The sequence below is a fragment of the Rhinoraja longicauda genome, chromosome 9 (genome assembly GCF_053455715.1).
Source record: "Rhinoraja longicauda isolate Sanriku21f chromosome 9, sRhiLon1.1, whole genome shotgun sequence".
NCBI classification, from domain to species: Eukaryota; Metazoa; Chordata; class Chondrichthyes; order Rajiformes; family Arhynchobatidae; genus Rhinoraja; species Rhinoraja longicauda.
Window position 1 is genome coordinate 22681193 of NC_135961.1, and position 15710 is coordinate 22696902.

At 41.9% G+C, this 15710-nt stretch overlaps 1 protein-coding gene across 8 annotated transcripts; it reads right to left on the reverse strand.

The window, feature by feature from the left end:
* Positions 1–505: 505 nt before the first annotated feature.
* Positions 506–13975, reverse strand: sertad4 (SERTA domain containing 4). Of its 8 annotated transcripts, none has more exons than XM_078404944.1 (6): positions 13659–13975; positions 11986–12091; positions 11512–11671; positions 10611–10889; positions 3756–3871; positions 506–2758 (listed from the first exon to the last, which is right to left on the reverse strand). In XM_078404944.1, exons 3-6 carry the CDS (start codon positions 11654–11656, stop codon positions 1967–1969), a joined length of 1332 nt encoding a protein of 443 aa, XP_078261070.1. In that variant the 5' UTR covers positions 11657–11671; positions 11986–12091; positions 13659–13975; the 3' UTR covers positions 506–1966. The 8 variants fall into 8 exon arrangements, with proteins under 8 accessions (XP_078261070.1, XP_078261069.1, XP_078261071.1 ...); XM_078404943.1 differs by lacking the exon at positions 13659–13975 and adding an exon at positions 12989–13642; XM_078404945.1 differs by lacking the exon at positions 13659–13975 and adding an exon at positions 12985–13642.
* Positions 13976–15710: the final 1735 nt, after the last annotated feature.

A 15710-nucleotide genomic window follows, 5' to 3' on the forward strand; every position in this document is an offset into this window, starting at 1 on the left:
GAAGGGATGAGGCCTTAGGCAGATCAGCCACGATCATATTGAATAGTGCGGCAGGCTTGAGGGGCTGAGTAGCCTACTCCTGCTCCGATTTTCTTATGTTTGTCTGTTCTGTAGATTGATTCACTGCAGAATTCCAAGCATAACTTCATTATAATGTGTTTTTCAACCTGTCTGCTATATTTCAAGATGAATAAGAAAAATGCAACTTGGCAAGAATGATCAATGCCACAAGCTAAATTTTACCCAAACCATTTTCAAAATGGGAACATAATTTGGAGAATTTGTACTTCAAAGTGAACAGGTACCTGTTCAGCAAGTCTTCAAGATGGAAACCACACCTTGGCAAGTTTACTCTGGTGTGTCTTTCTGATTCTGTGCACTCTGTGAATAAATCTGACTGTTGGTTTTAGCATAAATGGCCTGAAGTTATGATGTGACCATTTCCAACCTATCCAAATAGAAGATTGAATAGCAAAGAATGGGTGAGATTGCAATAGAGTTCGCATGTACACCCTTAGACATCAGGTTTATATTGCTTACAGGACACTCTGATTAAACCTAGCAATTTGATTGCATAGCACAATATTTTCATAGCCAAGCAACAGAATTTTATCCAAAACACAATTGTTAAGTGTGGTCATCAACTCACTGCTTTTAGTGGCAAATTTTAAGGTCAATATTAGTTGCAATATAACCGCAATCTTTGAATTCCCCTTGTGTAGAGTCACATGCATTGGGGTATATAATGATGGGTAAAGGCACTTCTCAAATGCAAGCTAGTTCTTTTTATTTCTAAAGCCTTATTTCATTTCCAAATACACTTGAACAGGAGAAAACTTGATTTGCTGTATTTAATAATTTCCATTCCCACTTGGAACCAATTCATTTGTTTCCACGTATCTGAGGAAAATTAATATTGAACTACTCCCGTGTAAAATGTTCTACTGTTTAATAAATATCTTACATGTAAATCACATTTTACTGTAAAACACTTGTATGAACCAATTTACCATATCACGTGGAAAAGGACCCCGATTATTATTTTTTTGATTTTTATAAAAGCATATACAATTGCATTGGAAACATAAATATCGGCCACAATCACAACAAAACAGCGAATGCCTTAATGTGAAGGACTTGATTACTCCAAATGCAATTGGTTTTATGGAGAGCATTTTCCATCCCTCATTTGAGCTAATACGCCGCCCAAAGTTTTAAAATCCAGTTACAACTGAGCAGTCCCTACAGACAAGATTTCATTCTATGGTCTTTGCTGATGATTATGTCGTTAAAATGATTTTGGATTTTCAGCAAAAAGCAGGAAAGAAGTTTGAAGAAATGTTTTTTTTTAGTTTAAAGGTTAAGTAAAGCATTGCAATTCTTAAAAAAATATTGAAGAATTATAAGTCAGCCACCAATTCACAGACTGTACAGCACAAATTTAATTCTCTGCAGCAGTCTAACTGTTGCTATGGAAATGCTCAAGCAGCTGGATGTTTGCTCATGGAACACACTGTTGGCTTATTCAAGAATATTATACAGAGAACAGGCTGAAATTATACACATTATCTGTTCCAAATGGTAATTTTAAAATAACAAACAAAAACTCTTGCTTTCTATGTGTTAGAGCTCATGTTCTGTGGCAAGTCAAAATATAAGAAAATATTATAAAATCTCATACAGCTAACCCCAACAGATGATTCATATAGTCCTGCAAACTTTAACACTGTGGTAACAAATTTAAGGCACCTTCGATCACACTCAAGTTATTCTCTGTATAAACCACTGTCTATAACATAAAACCTTAACCTGCTATGATGGTCAGTCTAAGAAAACTGAACCACAATGTGCTGGTTTATTTCCTTTCCTACATATTTTTTCATCAGGATCTAGTTTCAAGAATGGTATAAAGTGCATCAGCATGATGGTAAAGATTCAACATCAGTTTCTGTAATGGGTGTTCCTGCTAATAAGTGTCACTGACTCTGCATGTGCTCTTAGTTATGCTTGTTAAACTGTTGGTTGTGGCCATTGCAAAACAAGCTGCTTCTAATTTTGCTTCCTCTACACAACAAAGTTTATGATCGCCTACATATTGCTTTAATATGCTGGAATCTAACCCAGATTCAGGAGAAACAATTCCATCATTTCTGAAGCCAGTCGCTGTGCAATCAACCTCCTTATCACTGCACACATGAGGGAGGCCCCTTTCGCAGGAGGTATGTTTCTCTGTGTTGCTTCCCTTTTGATGCTCATCTTCCTTATTGATTTCCTTATCACCTTTTTTTTCAATGTTCTCATAAATGTCAGACAATGCACTGGTTGCCAGTTCAATTCTGGGATGCGCGCTGTGGATTCCGTAAACGTCAGGGCAGTCCATGCCCTGGCGGGAGCAACTTGGCAGAGTGGAGGCAACTCTCTCTCCATTATAAACTGAGAAAGGTATCACTGAATACTGGTTGGCACGTTCCTGGTAAAAGCAGCAATCATGCAGGTTGCTCTCATACTCCTTGGCAATCCGCAGCCGTTTCCTGCAGGTAGAGTCTTGTGATCCAAACCAATTATTAGGCCTCGTCTCCCCAAAAGAGCAGGCAGACAAATACCAGTCATTCTGCATCTCCCCTCGGATCCGCTTCAGTAAGTTGTTGATCAGTACTGATCGACGCAAAAATACTTCGGGATCTTCAATCAGTCTTAATTTTTCCAATGATAAACGAAGTATGTGGGTACGATCCTCAGGAGCGACCAATGTCCGTGCCTAAGCCAAAGGAAAGAAGTAAGTCATCAAATAATAAGGCCATATGATTTTCTTTCATAACACAACTATGAACATTCGGCGGCACTTATTTATTGGGCGGCATGGTGGCGCAACGGTAGAGTTGCTGCTTTACAGCGAATGCAGCACCGGAGACTCAGGTTCGATCCTGACTACGGGTGCTGTACTGTAAGGAGTTTGTACGTTCTACCCGTGACCTGCGTGGGTTTTCTCCGAGATCTTCGGTTTCCTCCCACACTCCAAAGACGTACAGGTATGTAGGTTAATTTGACTGGGTAAATGTAAAAATTGTCCCTAGTGTGTGTAGGATAGTGTTAATGTGCGGGGATCGCTGGGCGGTGCGGACTTGGTGGGCCGAAAAGGCCTGTTTCCGCGCTGTATCTGAAATATGAAGGGAAAAAAAAAAATCTTGATTTACTGTTGTTAATATCTCTATTTTTATTCCACAAGCTTGGTCCCATTGGTAACTGATATAATTATAATTGAGATCATGTATGTACATTAAGCCTCATCCATTCACTAACTCAATCCTATACACTCCAGAGTGTTCCTGCAATGTGAAGAATGTGGAAAAGTAGGCAAGTAAATTAATATGCATAATTATTTTCTTCTTTACTTCTTCATGCGATTTATCACCAACATATCCCATATCTTTATAATTTTCTTTGTTCAGCCACTGGCCTTACTAAAAAAAGATCCTGTATGTTTTGTCCAGGCTTTGGAAGATGTGCAAAAGTAACTCTTTGATCCCCGTTTTTATCTAGGATTCTCATGCTTAATCATTTTTCAAATCAATAACTTCCTAAAGCACTGGGGAACTGTCAAGATGTAATAAAGATTGGTAAACTGACCAGACCACATATTGCATGTGTGGTGTATATCTCCTTCTTCTATTTTGTGAAGAAATAAAACTGCACCAAATATAACAGAAAGTAGTAATTAAGTTGTAAAAGAGTTCTAATAAATTCTTTCAACCTACTCTTTGGCAACAACTGTGAGCAGGTGGATGAAGATCTTCATCTTCCACATATTTCCGTTTGAAGTATGCTATCTTGGACGTTGTTAGAAAATTTGAGATTCCTTTGCAAGAGGATTCTGTAGAAATTAATCAAAGGCAGAATAACATGTGGTTAGAGATTTCTTCACTTTATTAATTTTATCCTTTTTCCCTTACAATTGAGAATTAATAAAGTATTTTCTGCTGTGGACCAATTCCAGAGTCAATAAAATATTCAGATATACATGTAATACTATTTTCCAATTACACATCCTATTGATTTATTTGTCGCAGGTTAAACTTTCACTAACGGTATGTGTTCATAAGTTCATAAGTCATAGGAGCAGAATTAGGTCATTTGGCCCATTATGGCTACTCCGCTATTCAATCATGGCTGAACTCTTTCCCTCTCGACCCCATTCTCCTGCCTTCTCCCCATAACCCCTGACACCCTTACTAATGAAGAATCTATCAATCTCCACCTTAAAAATATCCATTGACGGCCTACACAGCCTTCTGTGGCAATGAATTCCACAGATTCACCACCCTCTAGCTAAAGAAATTCCTACTCATCTCCTTTCTAAAGATACGTCCTTTTATTCTGAGATTATGGCCTCTGATCCTAGACCCTCCCCACTAGTGGAAACATCCTCTCCACATCTACTCTATCCAGGCCTATCACTATTCAACCACTCTATCCAGGCCTTTCACTTCATGCTTCAATGAGCACAATTATTCATGTTATATTAAAGACCACGTAACAAGATTGACATTTCAGCATAGTTATGATCATTAAACATCTCCCTGAATAATAATCGCAACTTTTTTTTCCTATTGTTTTACTTTATTACTGCCTTAACCTAAGAGATTTGAATGAGTCATTTCCTCTGGCTATTTTTGTCTCACTGAATGAAAGATGATACATTGCCTCTTCATTAAGTAATCCTGTGACTAGCATCTCTTCTGAAATTAATGAATTATTAAGTCCAGAGGGGTCAATCCAACATTGTTGGAGTCCAATCAATTCAGTGTAGTGCTGTCTCTTAGGATGAGATTCTTGTTAATGGCAACACTAGAATTTCAAATGGTACATTTGACAAGTACATTTCCTTAATGTCATTACTTACATTATTGAGGGAGATGGCTCTTTTTTTTTAGAGAAATACAGCATGGAAACAGGCCCTTTGGCCCATTGAGACCACACCGACCATTGATCACCTGTTCACACTAGTTCTATTTTGTTCCACTTTCACATCCTCTCCCTACACAATTTTTTTTTATAGAGGCCAATTAACCTACAAACCCACGGTCAAATTAATATGGGTAAATTGAGGATTGATGTCAGGAAATTCTCATTCAAAGACTGGACTCAGAAACAGAACAAAGGCAAAACACCTTGAATTGTCCAGGTGTGGAGAAAATCTTTTGAAATTTGGGGATACCTGGGAAGTACTGGAGTAATTCCAGAAAAATTAATTTGGATAACCAAATCTTCTTAATCTATAGTTATCTCCGTCTCTTGAGCTTTCAGATATACACCATGAGTGACAAATTGATTTTACATGCACAATTATTCATTATACATTGTTTGATGCTGAGAGATTTGCACAATGTTTCCCTCCTTAACCAAACCCATTATTGTTGTTGAAATAGTAATCCTTTAATGATTAAGATTAATAGGTCTCTAGTACAGATTTTGCGTTATGTGGAGTACATGAGCTTTTCACTGTACCTCAGTACACACGACAGTAAACTAAACAACTGACGTGATTAAATAAGATTGTAATGCAGGTCAGCAATGATTCCAGAGAATAATCATGCTGAGGGAATGAATGATTACTCATTTCCTACGTCCTTAAAAGTCATTCTTATCGGAGACTGACCAATTATAACAAGGTTATTGCTAGACCCAAACTTGTGCAATCCTGCTTCCACATTGAATCCCACAGCCAAGATAGGAGTAGAAATCAAGCTTTTTGGCCAGTTTATTTAAGCTGCAGTAGCTGAAGAATTTCATCTGTTAAATCAATTGCCAAAAAGAAATGGAGGCTCATTCTTTAAGGTTGACTGACCTCCACGCTTTTTTTCTCTGATCTTTGGTCCATCTGAGTGAGACTCCATGTTTGGAGAAAAATCTTTTAAACTTTGGGACTTACATATTTATATTGGTGAACTCGAGTTCATGAATGCAATTAGAGAATTATGATGCAACTGCAGACAGTAGAAATATTAAAGACACAAGAATATTTTGTTTCACAAATCACTCCATTTTAAAATCCTATTCTTTATCATGTTCTCGATTTTGATTTGTCCTGGAATACGATATAAGCTATTTATTTTACAGGTTATTTCACCTTAACTCAAAAAGGGAAAATTTGCTTTTAGCCCATTGAAAATGTGTTAAATGTAGGCTAAGATTTGGTTGTTATGGACATGCAGAGAAGAGCTATATTTCTCTTAACTTTCTGTGTGATAGACTGCATTCCATCTAATGTTAAAGGAAAAAAAAAAATGTAACAATCATCATTTCGTGATCTCAGGATGTCCCAAGTGTTCTGTGAAATTTACCTTAAATTTACCTCCAGACGAGTATGATGAAAACAAAATGAACGGGTGCATTCTCATGGATTGTTGCTAGGAGTGGAAATTCTACCTAATATTTATTTGCACTGTTTTGAAGTACGAGCCCAACAAAAACATAACAATTGATGGTATAAATATGCAATGTATTCTTACATTCCTACTGCATCAAACGATGATCAGTTTGCTCACTGTCACCATGTGTCCTGAATTGGACAACTATTGAAAAATGTTGAAAAATTCAAATCTCAGAAACCATCCCCCTGCTGACAAGTGTTTTGAATTTATGGTAAATCAATTTCTACACTTAAATCTGGAATGCACTGGGCCTCCCGCATATGGAAACTTTTATTTTTGATAAATGCTCTAAGTTAATACCAATCGTATACCAGGAATTATACCAGGAATGCCTGAGAAGCAAATGAAGATGATAGTTGAAAAACCGAAGATACAACCTTTGAATAATAGCTACATCTGAAGTATAAGGGTCACTTTGTAAACTATGGAAGAAAATATTAAGTACTTGATATTATTTAGAAAAACTGAAAATTGTTGAAAAGTACAAACTTCTAGTCAACAACTGCAAGGGGAAATATGTTGACTTCCAGGTATAGCAAAATAGTTAATTCTAACAAAAGCAACATATTTTGCGGTTTTTCAGATGATGACTGACTGGATGTGCATTCCTATCTTACCCCAGTTATTTTCTTGGTACCACACTTATTTCAGCGCCCTTAGGTCCAAGCATTGCAACTGAGACAGATGGAACAAACAATAACAAATCCATTCATTGCTCTAGCTTCATTTATCAAAGATGCTTCTCTCCAGATTTCCACCATCTCACCTTCAACAAGTTAACTAATTTGTTCAATGTTAACACTCCTATCCCTATTTTCTTTAAAGCAAGTCCTTAAACATTTTAGTTGAAAGATAATGACTAAAAGAAAGTGTAAATCTTTGATGAAGGGTGCAATATGCAATCTTAGTTCATTAATTCATAGTTCATTGGGCCCTGGTGAGACGACATCTGGAATATTGTGTGCAGTTTTGGTTTCCTAATTTGAGGAAGGACGTCCTTGCTATTGAGGCAGTACAGCATAGGTTCACGAGGTTAATCCCTGGGAGATTGTCCCAGGAAAGATTGGAAAGACTGGGCCTGTATTCACTGGAGTTTAGAAGGATGAGAGGGGATCTTATAGAGACGTATAAAATTATAAAAGGACGAGGCAAGCTAGATGCATGAAAAATGTTCCCAATGTTGGGGGAGTCCAGAACCAGGGGACACAGTCTAAGAATAAAGGGGAGGCCATTTGAAACTGAAGTGAGAAGAAACCTTTTCACCCAGAGAGTTGTGAATTTGTGGAATTCTCTGCCACAGAGGGCAGTGGAGGCCAATTCACTGGATGAATTTAAAAGAGAATTAGATAGAGCTCTAGGGTCTAGTGGAATCAAGGGATATGGGGAGAAGGCAGGCACAGGTTACTGATTGTAGATAATCAGCCATGATCGCAATGAATGGCAGTGCTGGCTCGAAGGCCAAATGGCCTCCTCCTGCACCTACTTTCTATGTTTCTATGTTTCTATTATGTAATACATACGTATTTGGAATGTGTGGAAGCAGAACACAATTGAAATAAAACCATGCTAAATTGGAATAATTAAATATGGCCATAGGTAAAATAAAACAGTTCCATGCTCCATTATAAGGCCTCAGCGTGTACATTGATAACCAGTTTAGACAGTCCTTTGGGATCGAGGCTGGCTTGTTTCTCCCCCAACATTGTGGGTTTTGAAGTGGCTACTAAGGCCTATGTAAAAACTATAGACCCTTGCAAAGATTAAGCAGGTTGTGACTACAGGGGTGGGTGGTTTGTGAGGGTGTCTGCTCTTTCCATTGATTACACGGGATCCCGGTTCCCCTAATGCATGGTCTTGGGGTTTTCAAAACCATCCCAAATACTCCTTCTCCACTTTGGAGCAAGTCATGAGCCAGAGATTCCCAGGAGTCAATGAAAATGTTTCCTTTCTTCAAGCAGACTTTGAGCAGATCCCTGAATCTTTTCCTGTCTGCCTGGTAATCTCCATTAAAAAATGGAATACAGCTGCTTTCAGAAGGTCTTCTTCATTCTACACTTGCTCCACTGTGCAGGCAGGCCATGCTCTTAACCACAGGTCAACAACAGAACCAAAACAACAACAGAAGACGTGTCAAATCAGGCTGCACATTGCCTCGACATTTTGTTCAATCTTTCCGAAGACAATGCTGGAATCGATGATAGCTAGACTTAACAGCATCACATGCCATTCCTGAGAAGACCCTAGATGATTCTGGTCATTCATTCTATATCATGTCCTCACTAAGAATTTTTTTTAAAAAAATCATATGATATAGCAAAACACAATATTGCGGCAAAATTACTGCAATCACTGACTCTACTCTCCAGGAAAGTCAAATATTCCGCATAGCTCTGGCCTCCTCATACAGCTCTGCTGTTGGACAGTGACAACTTCACAAGTCACTGACCAGTCCAAATGTAGCATTGGTGATCTTTTTACATCTACAAACCCCAAGCTGGCTGACATGACACATTTCCCACTACTAGCTACATGGGCTTTAAATCCAACATTCCCCATCACTATGCCAAACTGGCCCTTGTGGTCATTGGCAGAGGTTTAATCACGCTTTGTACTAACAAAGGCATTATGCTGCCACAGTGCCTCATTGAAACTAGAGTCTCATGGCCATGCTCTTTTTAATTTTCACTAGGAAGCTGAGCCTGGTGACTTTACCGCACTGCAGAGTGCCGCAATTTGACTCTCCTCCTCACTTATCATCTTGATATTACAAGTTCACAAGTTATAGGAGTAGAATTAGGCCATTCAGCCCATCTACTCCACCATTCAATAATGGCTGATCTCTGCCTCCTAATCCCATTTTCCTGCCTTCTCCCATAACACTTGACACCCATTCGAATAAAGAATTTGTCTATCTTTGCTTTAAAAATATCCACTGACTTGGCCTCCACAGCCCTCTGTGGTAATGTTTCACTGGGTAACTACCCTCTGACTAAAGACGTTCCTCCTCACCTCCTTTCTAAAAGAGCACCCTTTAATTCTGAGGCTATGACCTTTGATCCTAGACTTTCCCACCAGGGGAAACATCCTTTCCACATCATTATCTTTCATTATTCTGTAAGTTTCAATGAGGTCACCCCCTCAAGATGTATTCAGGAGAGAGTTAGATATAGCTCAGAGCTAACGGAATCAGGGGATATGGGGGGAAAGCAGGAACAGGGTACTTATTCTAGAAACAGAAACATAGAAAATAGGTGCAGGAGGAGGCCATTCGGCCCTTCGAGCCAGCACCGCCATTCATTGTGACCATGGCTGATCGTCCACAATCAATAACCCGTGCCTGCATTCTCCCCATACCCCTTGATTCCACTAGCCCCTAGAGCTCTATCTAACTCTCTCTTAAATCCATCCAGTGATTTGACTTCCACTGCCCTCTGTTGCAGGGAATTCTGGATGATCAGTCACGAAGGGTCGAACGGCCTACTCCTGCACCTAATTTCCATGTCTCTATGTAACCTTCTAAACTCCAGCGAGTAGAGGCCCAGTGCTGTCAAATGTTCATCATTTGCTAACCCACTCATTCCTGGCCTTTCCTTGTTCTTCAAGGTTCGTAGATGTCAATAAAGGACACAAAGTGCTGGAGTAACTCAGCGGGTCAGGCAGCATCTCTGAAGAACATGGAAAGGTGACGTTTCGGGTCGGGACTCTTCTTCAGGCTGATCCCTGAAGCGATCTTACCCGAAACGTCACCTATGCATCTTGCCAGAAATGATGCCTGATCTGCTGAGTTACTCCAGCACTTTATGTCCTTTTGCGTACACCAGCATCTGCAGTTCCTTCTTTCTACCCTTCCTAGATGACAATTTGTTCCCAAGTGTCAGGAAAGTGGGATGGGGATGGCAGAATTGATTCTAATTACCTTTAAATGAGGATCTCACCTTGTTTCTTGTAACTACAGATCTGTTCCAAAGTGTCACACCAGTGCTTTTCTGGTCACTATAATCCAACAGCAGATCTTAAAAGAGCATCACAATTCTGCCATACACTTGGCTATCCTGGAGTTAGTGACTGAAGTCATGTTGCCATAATGCTGTGCTTTGGTATAACATACAAAGACTGTTTATATGTTTTGGTGAACACTTGATATAGAATCAGTTAACAAAATGTTGTGATCAGACTAACCAGTTGCATACTTGATAGCACTATTGGAGTGAAAGTGAATCCCTCTATATGAAGAAGGGTCTCCACCCGAAACGTCACCCATTCCTTCTCTCCAGAGATGCTGCCTGTCCTGCTGAGTTACTCCAACATTTTGTGTCTTCCCTCTATACAGTTTCCTCCCTCCGTTAATTTGGACTGGGTTCAAGAGAGCAGCCACTTCCAAACTTCTCCCTGCCCACACATCACTTTTGGTCAGTTGGCACTGGTGAAAATGTTTTATGCAAACAGAAATGTCCCGATCTATGAAAGATTTAAATATTGTAAGAGTCAAGCTTGGGTCATTTGAACCCCATTATATTATCAGTTTGAAATCACTGCCACGGACCTACGGCTACAGATCGGCACACTTATTGCGAACTTAATTTTACAATGAACAGCATGTGTCTTTGTGTTGAGACAGCCTGTGAATATTGCACAATCATGTTGGGAATTAAATATTAATTATTTTTACTTTATTGCTGTCATTTTGTTCAAAAATAATTTGCTACAGCTTTCTATACATATATATAAAGATAGATACGCACAAACTGTACAGTTGCCCGCTGAAAGTGGCTAAGAAGACCCATTACAAACAGTACATCTCCAGCTGAAATCATTAAATTGATGGCTGTACACTGTGGCAGGCAGTTGTAAGAAATCGGGACAAAAACAAAACAAAGTGTTTCCTCTTGTGAAAACCATATTGATTTGCACCTACCTTGGCTCTCCCTCGCCGACCTCGTTATAAACTGTGGCTGAGCAGCACACATTGGCAGCCCGGAGTGTAGACCCGCCCGCACCCAAACACACGGGGTTGGAGCCCAGGAGAAAAACACAAGAGGGTGAGATGAGATGCGATGTCTGGTACCTGCTCCGGACTGACCTGTGGGCTCTCCGTATTTAGTCTGGGTTGAAATCGCTGCGGTTTTGCTGAAAGATTCTTCCCAGATGGGCGCGTACTCCGGGATATCTGAAGCCTCTTCAATGGGAAGATCGCATAATCTGCTCATCGAAATCACCAATGTCATTTCTTAACCTAGGGACTGCAGGGCCAGAGAAACAGGAACCACTTAGATACTTTATACCTGGACAACGTATTGAACAAAAGCAAACCTCTCCGTGTTACTGCAACGTCTCAGATTATTCCAGCTCCCCGCCTTATCCAGCCCGGTGTAAATTACCCTTCCCAGTAAAAAAAAACCCGACCGATCTCCTCTCGACCAGCCCACTCCCTCTCCAGTTCCACCCGCGGGTCCTTCCCATCGACAGCACCTCCACTGCACAGTGGCATCTGCCCAGACGTGGGGAACCAACCCATCGCAGAGAAAAACAGGGACGAGGCACTTTAACGCCTTACCTGTCATTCGGAGTCGATCCCGGTCCGCAATTCAGGTTGGGGGAAACTTGAGGGAAATCGGTTGGATGTTTTAACAAGAGCGGGCCGGGCTCCTGGAGTCAAACCACTGTGAGAACGGAACAGGAGAATTGGCTGGGAGTAGACTGTGTGTGTGTGTGTGTGTGTGTGTGTGTGTGTATGTGTGTGCGCGCCGAGTGCCGAGTCCCGAAGGAGCCAAGCACAACGTCAAAAGCATGCAGATTAAACAAGCCTTGGTAATTGGGGAGAAAGAGCAGCCCTGAGATCGGAGATAAACAAAACACAAATCAAATCAGCCGTGTGCTTCCAGGGCGTGTTTCATTTCTGCCACCGGTGACAGTAAATGTGATGTAAATGGCTGGGTTTACACAACATAGGGTCACTAACTCTCGCCGGTCAACCTTTACCCCACACCCTCCCAAAGCCCTCCCTGCCACACTGATTACAGATAATGCATATTTCAGGCAGCATTCCGCGCCGATCAATGATACCAAATATAATTTGGGATCCAGTTCTGGCGTGGAATGTCCTGGGCAGTTTGCGCTCGGAATTTCCAAGCCATGAGCCAGAGGTGAATCCCGTTTTTATGGATGTTTAGCTTGGAGGGGGGAGAACTTTCGGACTGATTGCCGAAGGAGTTCGCGCCGATCTATCATCCACAGATGACTTATGACCAGAAATTGGTTAAGTCAAGACATGATTTCTGATTAAAACTTCCCTGTTCATGCAACCTTCCTATTAAACCACGTTGTCCCAAAACATACACAGTGTGGGAAAATAGCGCGCAGCTGAGATAATTGCAACACTAATCAATTACTTTTAAACATTTCTATATCCGAAACTGCTTCCAACAGGGGTGTTAAATGCATCTAAATGCATACCCGATCCTGTCAGCAGTCCGGTTTGTAAACCTGACCAGGGACACCCGAAGCTAATGCCAACATTTCTGAGTTCTTACAGTCATATCCCCAGGAATCCTACCTACAAGATCAATTTCCCCATAGATGGAAAAGAGTCCAGGCGCCGAATGAATGCTCCCAGTATTTGTCTGAGGAACGGGGCGGGGTCACTGGAAGGATTGGTTCCCAAGAAATGCAGCCGTGCACCATTGTGAAAACCGCTGGGATTGGCTCCAGGGCAGTGTAGTCTCCCATTCCTTTTATAGAGCATTTTTTCTGCCCATCGAGGACCACGCGGCTAGACGTGGCAACAGGAATTTTTTTTTTTTAACTTGCTTGCTTTTCCGTCCGATCTGATTTCAGGATGTCAGACGACCGGAGATAAATAAAACAGAGATTCAACCTCCGCCACAATTGCGGGCCGTGGGATCACTTCTCTCCAGTCTCAATTTACAATCTTGCATCAAATTGCATTCCATTATTACTGCACCAAACGCGTTCTCTACAACGCGAGTAAAGGGCTACAGAAAGGTCGCCGTGTAGCTGGGTCGAAGTCTAGGATGCCGCCTACCCCGCCCAACCTCTCTCTGCACGCTTCAACAGAGGCCGCTTTGTGTCAGCCAGACTGGGCACACCGCCGGCAGTGGTTGGGTGGATCATTCTGACCCACTGTGCACACAGCCCGGGGTAGACTCGCATAACTGGAATGAACCTCTGAGGTTCCCCGCTGCGCACATTCCCCCTTTACTCACGGACCTGGTCTCCTCACTGTCGCCCTCCTTTCTGCGGATTGCGACTCAAGGCGTTTATGTTCGCTGCACACTTAAGATGCTTTGTCGAATCGCCCGACAACCCACGCCTCGCCCTTTCTGTTACATGCTGGAACAAGAGCAAGGATTAGGGCGATCAATGTGCGCCTGACAGTCCCTCCCCACCGAGCGCCCCGGGATGTCCGGCGGCGACACCTCACAAGTTGTTGCTGCTTTCTGCCTCAAGCCCCGCGCCGAAGAAATCTGGCAACAGAACTTGACAGCTTTGGGGACGTCGGGAATTGACATAGCGACTTAACTCAAAAATCGTGCACGTTATAGGGGGAGGGGGGGGGTCACCAGGTGTCAAAGTCCCGGGACCTCTCCGTCATTTTAGCATTTCTCAGCTCCCAAACGCTGGGGAAGTGTTTCATCTTTGAATTGGACTTCGAAAATGAAATTATATTGCCAATATAATGATTACCCAAAGCCTTGTTATTCGGCCACCTCTTATAGTGTACGTCGGCAACAAACAAAAATCCTTGCTCCTGTTATTTACATATTCTGTTGTGCATGTAAGAATCTCATTGTTCTGTTTGGGACATACGACTATAAAACACTCTTACCCTGCATCTAGTGCTCTGTGCAGACTGGCCCTTGATCTTACTCGGGTACCTGGATGGTAAATGTCTTGATTCAGGATTTAAAGGTCAAAGAGGGAATCGTTTCAATTGCAAAGATATTTAGTAAACTAGTAATTCCTGTCTGACGCGTTCCAGAGGCCTCAAAACTATTGTGTTGGCCCGAGTGCGAATGACTCCAGTATCGCCTGCAGGAAGACTGCGTGTCCTGTGGTGTGAACTTGACCGAGACGGAGCAGTGTTGGGGTGACAGAGGAGGGGCATAGAAACATAGAAAATAGGTGCAGGAGTAGGCCATTCGGCCCTTCGAGTCTGCACCGCCATTCAATATGATCATGGCTGATCATCCAGCTCGGTAACCTGTACCTGCCTTCTCTCCATACCCCCTGATCCCTTTAGCAAAAAGGGCCACATCTAACTCCCTCTTAAATATAGCCAATGAACTGGCCTCAACTACCTTCTGTGGCAGAGAATTCCACAGACTTACCACTCTGTGTGAAGAAATGTTTTCTCATCCCGGTCCTTAAGCTGTGACCCCTGGTTCTGGACTCCCCCAACATCGGGAACAATCATCCCGCATCTAGCCTCTCCAACCCCTTAAGAATTTTATATGTTTCTATAAGATCCCCCCTGTCTTCTAAATTCCAGCGAGTACAAGCCTAGTCTATCCAGTCTTTCCTCATATGAAAGTCCCGCCATCCCAGGGATCAATCTGATCGGCGGAAGAGGGAAGACCTAAAATGATTCAAAGTTAAATATCTGTTCTTTGCCGTGGGGTGAGGTGGTGAGAAGCCAAGATTTGCAGACAAGGGATGTTTGTCTTTTATTCCCCGTGTTTCCTAATCGAGCTGATTTTGACTGGAAAATGCTTGAGACTTTGACCTCAGATCTTGAGGTTAAGAGGAACATATTTCATCTCTGTGATTGTTCAACGAATAAAAGTCAGCCAGCTCACCCCCATCACCATGATTTATCAGAGGTCCAGAAAATTCTTGATCAATCATGCTAGAATTGACAGACAGCAAACGAGGAATCCAGCGGATCGAGCAGCATCTGCGGGGGCAAAGGAATTGCCGAGGTTTGTGGTCGAATGGCTCAGGCATGGCTGAGGATATTCAATGACCTGGTTATCACATGCGCGGCGATTGTGACGTCTCCAACCTGGAACCAACAGGTGACGCAAGAAACTGCAGATGCTGGAATCCTGAGCAAAACACAAAGTGCGGGAGTAACTCAGCGGGTCAGGCGGCATCTATTGGAGGGAATGGGTAGACGACGTTTCCGGTCGAGATCCTTCTGCAGGCTGATTGGAGCCAATAGGTGATATTAAAGTAGCAGCCAGTCAACAGCTTGACCTTGATCTGCAAGTTGACCCACACATACACCAGCAATTTGACTCGATGTCCTTTTTTTTATTA